This window comes from Cervus elaphus, chromosome 15, assembly GCF_910594005.1.
Source record: "Cervus elaphus chromosome 15, mCerEla1.1, whole genome shotgun sequence".
In the NCBI taxonomy this organism is placed as follows: Eukaryota; Metazoa; Chordata; class Mammalia; order Artiodactyla; family Cervidae; genus Cervus; species Cervus elaphus.
The window spans coordinates 4,031,073-4,047,902 of record NC_057829.1 but is presented as its reverse complement, the minus strand read 5'-3'; the positions used below and the strand labels follow the sequence as shown (position 1 = coordinate 4,047,902).

The window sequence follows — 16,830 nt, the reverse complement described above, 5'->3', positions numbered from 1 at the left end:
ATACCTTACTAAACAACCAATGGATCAAAGAGGAAATAAAAACATACTACAGACAAATGAAAACAGATAATCCAAAACCTATGGGATGGAGCAGAAACAATTCTAAGACAGAAGTTTATAGCAATAAAAATCTTACCTCAGGAAACAAAAATCTGAAATAAAGACCCTAACATTACACTTAAAGAAACCCAAGAAAGAAGAACAAACAAACCTAAAGTTAGAAGAAGGAAAGAAATCATAATGACCAGAGCAGTATTTAATGAAAAAGAGATGACGAAAACAATAGCAAAAAATCAGTGAAACTGAAAGCTGCTTCTTTGAGAAAATAAACAAAACTGATAAACCTTTAGGGAGATTCATCAAGAAAAAATGGGAGAGAACTCAAATCAATAAAATTAGAAATGCAAAAAGGAGAACTTATAACTGATACCATAGAAATACAAAGGATCACAAGAGACTACTACAAGCAACTTTACACTAATAAAATGGACAAGTTAGAAGAAATGGACAAATTCTTAGAAAAGTACAACCTTCTAAATTTGGATTAGGAAGACATAGAAAGTATGAACAGACAAATCACAAGTACTGAAATTAAAACTGTGGTTTAAAAACTCCTAATAAAAGTCCAAGACAAGATGGCTTCATAGGCAAATTCTATCTAACATTTACAGAAGAGTTAACACCTATTCTTCTCAAACTGTTTAAAAAAAAAACAAAAAGAACTACATAGGAAGGAACAGTCCCAAGCTCCTTCTATAAGGACACAATCACCCTGATACCAAAACCATTCAAAGATAGAACAAAAAAAGGAAATTTCAGGCCAGTATCACTGATGAACATAGATGCAAAAATTCTCAGCAAAACACTAGCAAACTGAATCCAACAATACATTAAAAGTGTCATACACCATGATTGAAGGGGATCCATCCCAGTGATGCCAGAGGGTTTTCAGTATCCACAAGTCAGTCAGTGTGATACACTACATTAACAAATTTAAGAACAGTAACCATGTAACCATCTCAATAGATGCAGAAAAATCTTTTGACAAAATTCAACACTCATTTATGATAAAAAAAAAAAACTCCCCAGAAAGTGGGCATAGGGGAAATGTACCTCAACATAATAAAGGCCTTACACAACAAACACAGCAAACATCATTCTCTATGGTGAAAAACTAAGTATTTCCTCTAACATCATGAAGAAGATAAGGATGTCCACTCTCCCCCCTTTTATTGAACATAGATTTGGAAGTCCTAACCATGGCAATAAGTGAAGAAAAAAATGAATCCAAATTGGAAAAGACATAAAACTGTCACTGTTTGCAGATGACATGATACTATGCATAGAAAATTGCAAAGTTGCTACCAGAAAACTACTAGAGCTCATCAAGGAATTTGGTAAACTTGCAGGATGCAAAATTAGCACACAGAAATCTTTTGCAGTCTTATACACCAACAAAGAAAGGCGAGAAATAGAAATTAAGGAAACAATCACATTTACCATTGCATCAGAAAGAATAAAATACATAGGAATAAACCTACTTAAGAAGGCAAAAGAGCTGCATGCAGAAAACTATAAGATATTGATAAAAGACATTAAAGATGACACAAACAGAGAGATATACCTTTTTCTTGGATTGGAAGAAGCAATATTGTGCAATTGACTATATACTACCCAAAGCAATCTTCAGATTCAATGCAATCCCTATTAAATTACCAATAGCATTTTTCACAGAACTAGGAAAAAATGTTACAGTTTGTATGGAAACACAAAAGACCCCAAATAACCAAAGCAATCTTGGAAAAGAAAAATGGAACTGGAAGAATCAGGCTCCCTGACTTCAGATTGTACTACAAAGCTACAATAAACAGTGTGCTTTTGGTACAAAGGGCTTCCCTGGTGACTCAGTGGTAAAGAATCTGCTTACAATGCAGAAGACATGGGTTCAATCCCTGGGTCAAGAAGATCCCCTGGAGAAAGAAGTGGCAACCCACACCAGTATTCTTACCTGGGAAATTTCATGGACAGGCGCGAGCCGGCAGGTGTTCATGGGGTGGCGAAAGAGTTAGATGCTACTGAGCACACAGAGCGTATATAAAACTGACTCATGTTGCTGTGCAGCAGAACCTAACACAACTCTGTGAATCAGCTACAGTCACGGTAGAGAATGCAAGACCGGGAGCTGTGAAACTCTCAGAGGAAAACATGAACAGAACACTCTTTAACATAAATTGCAGCAGATCCTTTCTGATCCACCTCCTAGAGTAATGAAAATAAAAGCAAAAATAAACAAATGAGACCTAATTAAACACAAAACCTTCTGCACAGCAAAGGAAACTATAAACAAGATGGAAAGATAACTCTCAGAATGGGAGAAAATATTTGAAAACAAAGCAACTGACAAAGGATTAATCTCTAAAATACACAAGTAGCTCATGCAGCTCAATATATTTAAAAAAAAAAAAAACACCCAACCAAAAAATGGACATAAGACCTAAGTAGACATTTCTCAAAGACATACAGATGGCCAACAAACACAAGAAAGGATGCTGAACATCACTAATTATTAGAGAAATGCAAATCAAAACTACAATGAGGCATGACCTCACACCAATCAGAATCAGTTCAGTTCAGTCGCTCAGTCATGTCCGACTCTTTGCGACCCCATGAACCGCCAGGCCTCCCTGTCTATCACCAACTCCTGGAGTTTACCCAAACTCATGTCCATTGAGTCAGTGATGCCATCTAACCATCTCATTCTCTGTCGTCCCCTTCTTCTCTTGCCTTCAATCTTTCCCAACATCAGGGTCTTTTGAAATGAGTCAGCTCATCGCATCAGGTGGCCAAAATATTTGGAGTTTCAACTTCAACATCAGTCCTTCCAATGAATACCAAGGACTGATCTCCTTAAGAACGGACTGGTTGGATCTCTTTGCAGTCCAAGGGACTCTCAAGAGTCTTCTCTAACACCACAGTTCAAAAACATCAATTCTTCTGTGCTCAGCTTTCTTTATAGTCCAATCAGAATGGCCATCATCAAAAAATTGATAAACAATAAATGCTGGAGAGGGTGTGGATAAAAGAGAACCCTCTTGCACTGTAGGTGGAAATGTAAATTTGTACAACCACTATGGAGAACAGTATGGAGATTGCTTAAAAACTAAAAGTAGAACTGCCATGTGACCCAGTAAGCTCACTACTGGGCATATACCCAGAGAAAACCATAATTCAAAAGATACATGTACCCCAATGTTCACTGCAGCACATATTTATAATAGGACACTAAACGTCCATCAGCAGAGGAATGGATAAAGAAGATGTGGTATGTATATACAGTGGAATATTACTCAACCATAGAAAGGAATGAAACTGGGTCATTGTAGAGACACAGATGGACCTAGAGACTGTCATGCAGAGTAAGGTAAGTCAGAAAGAGAAGAACAAATACCGTATATTAATGCATATATATGGAATCTGAAAAAAATGGTATCAGTGATCTTATTTACAAAGTAGAAATAGAGACAGATATGGAGAATAAATGTATGGATACCAAAGGAGAAAGGGGGGGTAGGATGAATTGGGAGCTTGGGATTGACATGTATACTCCACTGATACTATGTACAAAATGAGCTATATTAGTTATATATAAGGCAATGGCGACCCACTCCAGTACTCTTGCCTGGAAAATCCCATGGACGGAGGAGCCTGGTGGGCTGCAGTCCATGGGGTTGCTAAGAGTCGGACATGACTGAGCAACTTCACTTTCACTTTTCCCTTTCATGCATTGGAGAAGGAAATGGCAACCCACCCCAGTGTTCTTGCCTGGAGAATCCCAGGGACGGGGGAGCCTGGTGGGCTGCCGTCTATGGGGTCGCACAGAGTCAGACATGACTGAAGCGACTTAGCAGCAGCAGCAGTTACATCTAATGAGACCCTACTGTTTAGCACAGCGAACTCCACTTAGTGCTCTGTGGTGAATTAAATGGGAGGGAAATACAAAAAAGAGCTATAAATAGCTGATTCACTTTTCTGTAAAGTAGACACTAACACAACATTGTAAAGCAGCTATATTCCAATTAAAAAAACAAAACACCATGCACTCATGGTTACCTAATCTATGACAAAGGAGGCAAAAATAAACAGTGGAGAAAAGACAGTCTCTTCAATAAGTAGCTCTGGGAAAACTGAACAACTCCATGCAAAAGAATGAAATTAAGACATTCTCTAACACCACACATAAAAATAAACTCCAAATGGGTTTAAAATCTACACGTAAGCCAGATACTGTAAAACCCTTAGAGGGAAACACAGTAACAACACTCTCTGACAAAAATCACAGAAAGTATTTTTTGGTCCTCCTCCTAGAGTAACAAAAATAAACAGACCCTAATTAATCTTAAAAGCTTTGGCACAGCGAAGGAAACCGTAATAAAAATGAAAAGGTAACCCACAGAATGAGAAAAACTATTTGCAAATGAGGCGCCTGACAAAGGCAGTGATCTCCTAAATACACAAGCAGCTCGTGAAGTTCCATCTACAGGGAAAAAAGCCCAATCAAAAGATGGGTGGCAGACCTAAATAGACATTTCTCCAAAGAAGACATGTAAGATGGCCAAGAGGTTCTTGAAAATATGATCAACATCACCAATTAATAGAGAAATGCAAATCAAAACTACAACAAGGTATTACCTCACACCATTCGGAACAGCCATCAAAAAATCTGCAAGTAACCAATGCGGGAGAGGGTGTGCAGAAGTAGAACCCTCCCTCCTACACTGATGGGAATGTAAATTAGTATAGCCATTGTACAGAACAGTATGGATGTTTCTTTAAAAAACTAAAAATACATCTGCCATGTGATCCAGCAATCCATTGCCTGGACATATATGCAGAGAAAACATAATTTGGAAACATTCATGTACCCCAGTGTTCGTTGCAGCACTGTCTCAATCATTAGGACATAGAAGCACCTAAATGTCCATCTACAGAGGAATGGATAAAGGAGATGTGGTACATACATACAATAGAATATTACTCAGCTATTAAAAAGATAATGAAATAACAGCATTCGCAGCAACATGGATGGACCTAAAGATTGTCATACTGAGTGAAGTATGCCAGACAGAGAAAGACAAATATATGATATCGCTTATATATGGAATCTAAAGAATGGTACAAATGAAAGTATTTACAAAATAGAAATACTGTCACAAATGTAGAGAACAAATTTATGGTTACCAAGTAGGGAGAAGGGGGGTGGGATAATTGGGAGATGGGGATTGGGATCGACATATATACATTACTATATATAAAATAGATAATCAACAAAGACCTACTGTATAGCACAGGGAAGTCTACCTGAAACTCTCTAATCTATGGGGAAAGAGTCTAAGAAGAATGAACATATGTATATGTAAACTGAGGGCTCCCCAGTGGCTCAGTGCTAAAGAATCTGACTGCCAGTGCAGGAGATGTAAGAGATGCAGCTTCGATCCCTGGATTGGGAAGATCCCCAGAGGAGGAAATGGCAACCCACTCCAGTATTCTTGCTGGGATAATCCCATGGACAGAGGAGTCTGGCAGGTATTCATGGGGTATCAAAAGAGTCAGATGCTACTGAGTACACAGAGCATATGTAAAACGGACTCACTTTGCTGTATAGCAGAACCTAACACAATACTGTAAATCAGCTACAATAAAGTTAAAGAAAAATGAAAATTTCATAAAGACAAAAAATAAAAGGAAACAACTCCATTTACCATTGCATCAAAAAGAATACAAGTAGCTAGGAATAAATCTACCTAAGGAGGCAAAGACCTTTGTTCTAAAAACTATGAGATGCTGATGAAAGAAATCAAAGATGACACAATCAGATGGAAAGATATATCATGTTCTTGGATTGGAAGAATCAGTATTGTCAAAATGACTACACTTACCCAAGGCAATCTACAGATTCAGTGTAACCCCTGTGAAATTACCAGTGGCATTTCTCAAAGAACTAGAACAATAAAATTTTTGATTTGTGTGAAAACACAAAAGACCCTGCACAGTCAAAGCAATCTGGAGACAGAAAGATGGAATTAGAGGAATCCGACTCCCTGGCTTCAGATTATATTGCAAAGCTACAATAAAACAGTGTGCTACTGGTGCAAGAATAGAAATATAGATCAATGGAACAAGATAGAAAACACAGAAATAAACCCACATACCTATGGTCAATTAATCTACAAAAAGGCACAATATATAATGGAGAAAGACATTCTCTTCAATAAGCGGTGCTGGGAAAACTGGAGAGCTCCATGTCAAAGAATGAAATTAGAACGTTAACACTACACACAAAAATAAACCTAAAATGGATTAAAGACTTAAATGTAAGACCTGATACTATAAATCTCTTGGGAAGGAAATGGGCAGAACACTCTTTGACTTAATTGCAGTAATGTCTTTTTGGATCAGCTTCCTAGTGTAATGGGAAAATAACCAAGTTCAAAAATAACCAAATTCAACCTAATTAAATTTTTGGACAGCAGAGGATCCATAAACAAAATGAATAAATGACCTATGGACTGGGAGAAAATATTTGCAAATGATGCAATCAGCAAGGGATTAATTTCCAAAAAATACAAACAGCTCATATACCTCAATATCATAAAAACAAACAACCTAATCAGAGAATAGGCAGAAGACCTAAACAGACATTTCTCCACAGAGGACATACAGATAGCCAAAAAGCACATGAAAAATGCCCAACATTGCTAATTAATAGAGAAATGCAAATCAATGAAGGTGATACCTCCAACTAGGTATCACCTCAGACCAGTCAGAATGAGCATCATTAGAAAGTCTACAAATAATAAATGCTGGGAGGGTGTGGTGACAAAGGAACCCTCCTTCACTGTTGTTGGGATTGTAAATAGGTCCAGCCACGATGGAGAACAGTATGGGGGTTTCTTAAAATACTAAAACTAGAGCTACTCTGTGATCCAGCAATTCTACTCCTGGGCATTATCTGGAGAGAACCATTAGTTTGAAAAAAATGCATGCACCCCAGTGTTCATTACAGCGCTATTTACAATAGCCTAGAACGAAAACAACCTTTGTATATATATCACATGCATACAAACACAATGGAATATTACTCAGCCATAAAAAAACAATGAAATAATGCCATCTGCAGCAATATGGATGGACCTAGAGATTATCATACTAAGTGAAGTTAGTCAGAAAGAGAACAAATATCATATGGTATCTCTTATATGTGGAAGTTATAAAAATGATGTAAGTTTATATATAAAACAGAAATTGATCCACATACATAGGAAACATATCTATAATTACCAAAGGGGAGTGGGGTGAAGGATAAATTAGGAGTTTGGGATTAACATATACACGCTACCATATGTAAAACATAATCAAAAAGGATTTACTGTATAGCACAGCAAACTATACTTAACATTTTCTAATAACCTATAAGGGAAGTGAATCTGGAAATAATACACAGACACACACACACACACACACACGTGTGTGTGTGTGTAACTGAATCACTTTACTATTCACCTGAAACTATCTCAACACTGTAAATCAACTATATTTCAAGTAAAAAAAATAAAAAGAAATAATTGCATATTAAATGTTTAAGGTTCTGCTCAAGCTGTTTGAAATTCTCCCTCTTCAAATATTCACCTCCTGTTGTTAATAGTTTGAATTTGAATGGTGAAATTAATAATAATGATTTTAAGGAATTCTCAAAATCATATATCACAAATAGTTTTTTATCATTATTATGGTCAGGATGAAGATCCATTATTAGTAGAAATAAATACAACCTGGAGTATTTAGGAACCATCTAAATGAATTTGAGATTCTCTAATTATATAACTATATGTAATATACCATGATAGTTTGTGATATATGTAATAACAAATTTGAGTTTCTTTCCATCTTGTATTTTGTGGTAACACACAGATCCTAAGGAAAGACATGTTGTTAACACACTGCCTTTACTTTCACAGGAATCTTATGTTTGGAAGATGTATCAAGAAAGGTGCTGGGAATTTTTCCCAGCCGGAGACTGTTTCCGGAAACAGTATGAAGACCAGCTAAATTAATCTCAGTCCAAGATCACCTCCAAAAACCAAAACACACACACATGCACACACACACACACACACTCTTTGTCTCTGTCCTTCTGTTTCTAGATTCTGTCTCTCTCTGTTCTCTTGGAAACATCTTGCTGATGTTGTGAACTGCCAGCATTACATGCTTTCTTGGAGTAGTGAAGCTGTGTTTCTGAAGACCTGACTCTGCTTTTCCCCCCACCTAGGGTATTTTCTTTAAGAATAATGACTGAAGAATAATCTAAATTCATACACAGACAAAATAGGAATTTTGAAAAGAAAAACATTCTGGAGATTCTCAATCATTATTATACAGACAGATTTCCTTCTGGGACTCCTGGAAATCTGCTTGCACTCTGAACATTCACAGGGAAGCGTGGCAGCCACACTCATTCAGCCTCTTTATTTCACCATCTGGAAAGGAACTCTCTAATGGTCACAGAGCACTGTAGCACTTACTGCTGTGGACACCAGTTACGAAGGGAAATAGTGCCTTACTATATGTGGGTTGAGCTATGCAGAAGATATGTGCATGAAAAAAAATCTTTATTTTCTTTATGTCGACTTTTTTTCTTAGTTAAATTGACTTTTGTGAGTTTTCTTTTTTTTTTTTTTTTTCTTTCATGCTTTTCTTCGGTGGGGGAGGGTAAGAAAAGCAGTTTGTGTGCACCTTTTGAAAAAGACGGGTGGCCTGTCTCAGGACGAGAGGAGGTTCTTCTCATTCATCCAAATTCCCACTTCCCCTCCCCCTGTGCTCCTGCTGTTATTTTGGTAATGCTCTGATGCAATATTGCAACTTTATGAAATCTTTGTATGAAAACAAAAAGACTGCAAAAAATACACTTTCAAAAGAAATAATTTATTGCATGTTTATTATGCAAGTTTAAACAAACCAAGAAAACTTTCAGAAGCAAGTTGATCCACGTGAGAGAATTTTCATGATAATTATATTCATAGTAATAAAGTGTTGTGGGCTTAATTGTGTATTTGGAGCCAGTGTCATCCACCAACAATATGATACATTATGAACTTGACAGTAGTTTTGAGTTTTTCTCTTTCTTTCAGCCACCTGTGATCAGTTGTGGATTAAGGACTTCTTTTCAGGCCATTTTTTAAATATCAAAGCTGAAGCAATATCCATTCAGGGATTTCACCAGTTGCATCAAAAAACATGGATGATAATATCAATCACTCCATTTTGAGTCCTTTTAAATGTGATGTGAATCTTTACAAATAAAAAGATTCAGAATGGAAGCAAGGTCATTTTGCAAATATTGGCGCTCTTTTATTACAAGTCTGCTTGTTAATTTTAGAATTGTAAAACTGCTCTGATTAAACTATTTAATTAACTTTCTCACCTTTTTCTTTTTCCATTTCACTTATAAACTGGGATTCATCAAAAAAGCCTTGAACTTTCAGTTGAGTGTGTCTAGGGCAATCCAAACACTGCCTTAAAGCCCACCATACTGTTGCAGGAAGGGGGACCCCTTCCAGGGCCCGAAACTGGGCTCTTGTCTAACACTCGGAAATGAATTGTCTGAGGAGACACATGCTGACAAAGCAAGAGATTTTATTGGGAAAGGGCACCCGGGTGGAGAGCAGCAGGTAAGGGAACCCAGGAGAACTGTTCTGCCACGTGGCTGGCAGTCTTGGGTTTTATGGTTATGGGATTGGTTTCCGGGTGGTCTTTGGCCAATCAGTCTAATTCAGAGTCTTTCCTGGTGGCGCACGCATCACTCAGCCAAGATGGATGCTAGCGAGAGGGATTCTGGGAAGTGGACGGACATGCGGTGTCTCCTCTCGACCTTTCCCGAACTCTTCCGGCTGGTGGTGGCTTACTAGTTCCGTATTCCTTATCAGGATCTCCTGTCATAAAACAACTCATGCAAATGGTTACTATGGTGCCTGGCCAGGGTGGGCGGTTTCAATCAGTGTGCTTCCCCTAACCATACTTCCCTGTAACTAAGCAGGTTTTCATCACATACGATTATGGATCCTCAGAGCTATCTAGCATTTTGAATCACCTAGCCCCACGCCTGTCATTTCTTTATCTTGGGGTCATCCAGATTTCTTAGAAACCACCAATGACAGAAAAATCATCGTCTCCCAAATCATTTTAATATTGATCCAGCTTTCTTTCATTTTAGAAAGCTCTTTCTTGTTCAGGGCAAATTCGTTTCCACAGTGTAACCAGGGATTCATTTTCTGTCTTAATATGAAAGAGGATTGGCCCACAAGTTAGTGATGTATTAAACTTTCAATTGTTCATTGAACATTTGCCTGTGCAAAGCATGGTGCTGGGTATCAACTGTCATTTTTCAGCTCACTGGAGCTCTCATAACATCAGAGTTGTAGTACTTAGATTTTGCATTTGTTTTCTGATATTCTAAGGGAGGAAAACTTTGCCCTTCTTCCTTTCTAGGTTCTTTGGCTGTTAAATTGATATAAGATAGAATCACAGGAGAAAAACAAACTTTGTATGTATATGAGCTCCACAAAGACATGAAAGGCAATTGAGGCTTATATACCCTTCCTGAGCTCAGAAGGGGTGTGGAGGGGTCTGGGCCCTCAAAGGGAAAGAAAATAATTCACAGAAAACTGGGAAGAGCAAATATTTGGTGAGCAGATATTTGGTAAACTTATGCATTGTCACACTAGCTATAGGCAATGGGACACAAAGGAAACTGAACAAACGGGTCCCCCAGGCTTCCCCCAGCTTCTCGCACTGGCCCACACTCTTCATAGTTATGCCTGGTCAGTTCTCTTCCTAGACTAGGTCTTCAGTCTGAATTCTTTTAGACACTTAAGTGGAAGGTAAAAAGCTCTTCCTGTGTCTTTTGAGGCTTGGTTGACTTCAGCTGAAAGTAATTAACACATCAAAGTGACACATTCTGGAGAAGCTCATACTAAACCTCTCAGTAACATTTTCATTAAAGAGAAGCAGTCAATTTGTGCGGTCTCCATCCCCAATCCTGCTCAGGGAGGTGACCCCATGTATTGAGGAATTTGGATAAAATAAATGACATCAACTCTGCAAAACATCCAAGACCACGTTTCCTTTGCCACAAAACACTTCAGAGGAAGTACACAGTGGAGAGGAATAAGTGTTTTTCTGGGATATAAAATCTGATAGATTCAGATCTTTTGTTTATAATGCCAAAGTCAGCTTTTACATGAAACAACAGTACAGGTGAGAGGTAAGCAAACAAATTCCTATCAGTTACCTGGATTCTGCAGATTCTTTTGCCTGGATTATGCAGATTCTTGTAGATTCTCCTAGTTGACTGCTCCTGGCTTTAGAACCCTAGCAGGTGACAGACAAGTACTCAGGGAGATGCAGAGAAAGAGGCTGAATTCAGGAAACGAAGCTTCCTCCCACTAGTGGACTCTCGGCATCAGTGTTGGAGGAAGAGGAGAGTAGTTGCATCATTCACTTTAAAAACTGTCATCGGTTTACATGTATTGGCTGATTCATGTCAATGTATGACAAAAACCACTATAATATTGTAATTAGCCTCCAACTAATAAAAATAAATGGAAAAAAAGATAATTTTAAAAGAAAGAAAACAAACTGTCCTCGGAGGGCATCTCTATTCCCTTCTCAAGGCCTCAAAGTGGGGGTGGGAGGGTGGCTTTTCTTCCTTAGCATTATTATTAATTCTCCCAGGAAATGTTGCATGAATTACACTGGGACTCTCTATTTCTCTGATTAAACTCAGGGCTGCCTGACTCAATCTCAAGAAATGTAATCCCTTTAGAAATTTTCAAATATTCAAAAAATTGCCAAGAGTGCTATAATATCATATCTTCACATCTCCACTTCCATTCTCACAACATTTTTCTCCCTTTCCTATTTACTCTTCCCCCACTATTTTTCTCTGGGAAACATTTCTTGATCCTACTTCATAAAATAAACAGTCATGGTGCTAAAGCAAGCACTTAGCTAGCTATGAGCAGAGAATGGGGGACCATGGGCCAAATGGCAGGAAACCACACATCTTGTAAACAACAAGTATCCCTAGGTAGATGAAAAGCAGGAACTTCCAGAATGATAGGAAACCATACATTTTGGGATGTGTGGCCTGTCCTAAGTGTCCTGAATGCAGACAAAGAAAGGTAGGAAAAGGCAGGAATTTCTGGTGTCCAAATACAACCTTTTGTTCACTATGCCCTTATTACAATAAAATTAGCCTTGCAGATAAAAAGTTCCCATCATGCACCAATGCCATGACACTTCCGATCAAGGTTAAATGAAACAAAAATCCTTCCTCCCCTCAGGCAGGTGGGGCTGGGATGAAAATCAATAAAAACAAACCCAAAAACCCTCCCTCCCAAATGAATAGCCCACTTCTTCATTTCTACACCCCACATAACCAGTTTACCAGAGAAACATGGCAGCCACTCAGCTGAGCCAATCTGCTCTCCCCTTCAGAGATGTGTGTGCATGCTCAGTCACGTCTGACTCTCTGCAACTCTATGGCCTGCAGCCTGCAGGCTCCTCTGTCCACAGGATTCTCTAGGCAAGAATAGTGGACTGGGTTGCCATTTCCTCCTCCAGGGGAAATTTCTGACCCAGGGATTAAACTCACGTCTCCTGTGGCTCCTGCATTGGCCACTGATCCACCTGGGAAGCCCCTTGAGGGCCAGTTCAGTTCAGTCGCTCAGTCATGTCTGACTCTTTGTGACCAATGAATCACTGCACGCCAGGCCTCCCTGGCTATCACCAGCTCCCGGAGTTTACTCAAACTCATGCCCATCGAGTCAGTGATGCCATCCAGCCATCTCATCCTCTGTCGTCCCCTTCTCCTCCTGCTCCCAATCCCTCCCAGCATCAGGGTCATTTCCAATGAGTCAACTCTTCGCATGAGGTGGCCAAAGTACTGGAGTTTCAGCTTCAGCATCAGTCCTTTGAATGAACACCCAGGACTGATCTCCTTTAGGATGGACTGGTTGGATCTCCTTGCAGTCCAAGGGACTCTCAAGAGTCTTCTCCAACACCACAGTTCAAAAGCATCAATTTTTCGGCACTCAGCTTTCTTCACAGTCCAACTCTCACATCCATACATGACCACTGGAAAAACCATAGCCTTGACCAGATGGACCTTTGTTGACAAAGTAATGTCTCTGCTTTTCAATATGCTATCCAGGTTGGTCATAATTTTCCTTCCAAGGAGTAAGCGTCTTTTAATTTCATGGTTGCAGTCACCATCTGCAGTGATTTTGGAACCCAAAAAATAAAGTCTGACACTGTTTCCACTGTCTCCCCATCTATTTCCCATGAGGTGATGGGACCAGATGCCATGATCTTAGTTTTCTGAATGTTAAGCTTTAAGCCAACTTTTTCACTCTCCTCTTTCACTTTCATCAAGAGGCTTTTTAGTTCCTCTTCACTCTCCGCCATAAGGATGGTGTCATCTGCATATCTGAGGTTATTGATATTTCTTCCGGCAATCTGGCATACTATCATGTAAATTAATCCTCTCTTTACTTTCTTGACCTGCCTGTTTTGTCTCTGAATTTTTTCTGCGAGACAAGAAACTAGCCTCTTGCCTCACTTGTACTTGACAGGTACTGTCTTACTTCCTGCCATTCATTCATTTCTCCTCCCTACCTCCCACCACCCCACCCCCACCCTGCCCCTCACTTTCTAATTTCCCATTTTTGGACCTGTTGCTGCAAAGGTGTGGGCATGAGTCAAGGATTTAAAAGCCATCAGGGCACTCATCAATGGAACACTCTGATCCAGATGACTGGGTCATGGGATGGACTAAAGAGACGATGGGTCTGTCCACCCACCCAAAGGCAATTTCCACACAACAGTTTTAAGCACACAGTAAAAAGCATAAATAACACTGCCTCCTCCCTGAAGCTTATTCCTGGTTCACCTATGCCTGAACATCCTTGTCTCCTCTCTGTCCCTATCTCACTCTTACTTTCCACTCTTATTTCATGCCTTACTGCACTGGAAATGGGGAAAAAATCTACCAGGCATTTCCCAACCTTGCCACTAGGTCTTATACCTTGCTATGTGCAAGGCATGTCAGGAAAGGTTTCCAACTATTCTCACAGGCAGTGAAGGACCTAAACCATAGGAGCCTGACCCTCTGGATTTGCCTTATCCATCATTTAACTGTCATCAGGTTCAATTGTGTGGCAATATAAATGCAGCCTTAGAGTGTAAGAGTGTTCACATTGCATTCCTTCAGGAGCTCTTTTGCCCAGTGGGTGGTCTGTGTGCATAACCCCTGGTGCTGGGAAGGGGGGCAGTCCTGCACCATGTGGTTGGAACTAATAGTGGTGGGACTGCATCTGGGCCGCCATCCTTTGCCACTGGCTTCTGCAAGCCACCCTGTATTCAGCCAGCCTTCTCCGTGGTCCACCAGGTGATGGGGGTCTGTCCCTGCCCCCACTGCCATCCACCTCACACTGTTGGGACAGGGCAGGTTGTGCCAGGGTAGGGTCCATACATGGCTACACCCCAGGGATACATGCCTGGGCAGTGACATTTGCCATGCTGGCCTCCCCAGGGTCATATAATGGGGAGTGTTTGGGGCATGTTCTTGCAGGACTGTTGGGCTCTCCATACCCCTAAGTGCAGACACAGTACCTCCACCTTTGACCATGATATCTCCTGCCTGTATCCAGCCCCATCACCAGCTAGAAAGAGTGCTTGTGGGAGGGGTGGTGAGAGGGTCGTGCTGAGGTCCTGAGGTGCCTCCCACAAAAGGGAAGGGAAAGAGGCTTTTTCACAAACCATTTGTCTTAATGGCCAGTTTCCAGAAATTTACCACTCTTTTAGGAAAAAAAGCTGGGATCTAAATAGGTCCTAGAACTATGAGGATGCCTACTCTAGAAGAAGGGGAAACAACAGAAGGCGAAAGACTAGAGATCTGTTCAGGAAAATTGGAGATATCAAGGGAACATTTCTCCCAAAAATGGGCACAATAAAGGACAGCAACAGTAGAGACCTAGTAGACACTGAAGAGATCAAAAAAAGATGCAAAGGATACGCGGAAGAGCTGTATAAAAAGGATCCAAATGAATCAATTGCTACAATGGTGAGGTCAGCCACCAGAGCCAGATATTCTGGAGACTGAAGTCAAGTAGGCCTTAGGAAGCACTCCTGTTAATAAAGCTAGTGGATGCGATGGACTTCCAAGTAGAACTATTCAAGCGCTAAAGGATGATGCCATTAAGGTGTTGCATTTGTTAGGTAGTTAGAATAGGGAAAAGGAGTCCAAAATGGCGGTGGCTAAAAGACAAGGAAGGGAAAAGCCCGTGGAAATAGAACAGAGGAGGGTCAAAGGAAGGTCCGAGGACCGGAGTGAGGACTTCAGGTAGAGCAGCACTCCTGCCTAAGCCCAATTTGCATAGGACAGGCCCAGGGGGAAGAAAAAAACATAAAAAGAGGAGCCAAAGGGTTTTCTCTCTCTCTCTTTCCCACGCGTGCATACGCTCTCTCTCTCTCTCTCCCTCTCCCTCTGTGTGTGTGTCTCTCTCTCCCCCCCTCTCTCTCTCTCTCCCGCGCGATGGGGCACTCTTCTCTTCGCATCTTTGGATCAACGTGCCCTCACACCGTGAAGATGGATTTTCCTGCTGTTATCTAAATAAACAGAGCTGTAACACTGATTTATATAAGAGCTATAACATGGTCTGTCCAAGACCCGAGAGCTGTGACCCGCCGAGCGGGCTTTAATGTCCGTCACTCCTAATCTTTGTTGTGACGAGACAAAGAACCGAGGAGCATACACTCGCCTGACATCTATGATGCCGTGACTCGGGTTTAACCTGGCTGAAACAACCTCCACGCAGAAGAGGCCAAGTGCAGCAGGAGCCCAGCTCAGCGAAGCTCCCGCAGTAGAAGCAGAAGGCAAAGAAAACCCAGCTCAGGGGAAGGCCCGTCGTGCTGGAAACCGGGACAGTGAAAAACGAACTCAGCAGAAAGCCCAGGCGGCTCAGCCTCAGAATCCAGAAGACCTCCGGTTAAGGTAGGAGGTCCTCGCTCCTAAGGCTGGAGGGACATGCCTAACAATTACAATCTCCCATTTCTCATTTCCTTGAACCCCCCACAAACAGGCGGGCGGCAGTGGGTGCAGTTGAGGGACTCTGGAGAGGCTACTCTCGGGTATGTCCCAAAGGCGCTATCTGCTGGTAGTAGCTGTTACCCAAGCCGGTGGGGGTTCTTCTGTCCTTACTCTTCTCTGTGCCATGAATCAGGCCAATGAAAACTGTGAGCACAGGTCAGGAATTTAGCAAATTTTCCAGCAGGCGATGAAGGGGATTCCTTGGCACATCTTTCCCACTGCTTTTTCCTCCTGTCCTTCAGTTCTATCCCGGGACTTGAGCCCAGCCAAAAAGAGGTGGATTTGTTAGGATCAGAGAGAAGCCATGCTTCAGAGTGTGGGCCATTGCCGGGGCAAGGGCTTGGGCCATGGAATGCGGCCTGACTAAGTTTTGCAAGGGTTAATTTTGCGGGGTTAATTCATATGCTAATGAGCAGGAGGATCATCCCAGCCATTGGGGAACCACCGACTCCTCCCTCTTTTGACAGTGCCTTAGGGCTGTTTTGCCACCTCTGGGTGTGACTTTTGGTTTATAGATTGGGGATTAAGGTTTACCTGAATTTGACTTGTCATGTTGGACCCAACTGATTTTAATTAGTATACGTTATGCCCTTGGGCTATGTCATTCTTTCAAAGGTTGTGCTCTG

The 16,830-nt window shown here is 40.8% G+C and overlaps 1 protein-coding gene across 12 annotated transcripts in view; it reads left to right on the top strand.

Annotated features, from left to right (window-relative positions):
- RYR2 (ryanodine receptor 2) overlaps positions 1-9,470 on the top strand; it is a 794,016-nt gene extending 784,546 nt beyond the window's left edge. For all 12 annotated transcript variants that reach the window (XM_043925904.1, XM_043925902.1, XM_043925903.1 and 9 more), the window contains one exon: positions 8,016-9,470. In XM_043925904.1, the coding sequence (XP_043781839.1) occupies positions 8,016-8,111 (96 nt within the window). In that variant the 3' untranslated portion in view covers positions 8,112-9,470. The remainder of the gene's footprint in view (positions 1-8,015) is intronic.
- Positions 9,471-16,830: the final 7,360 nt, after the last annotated feature.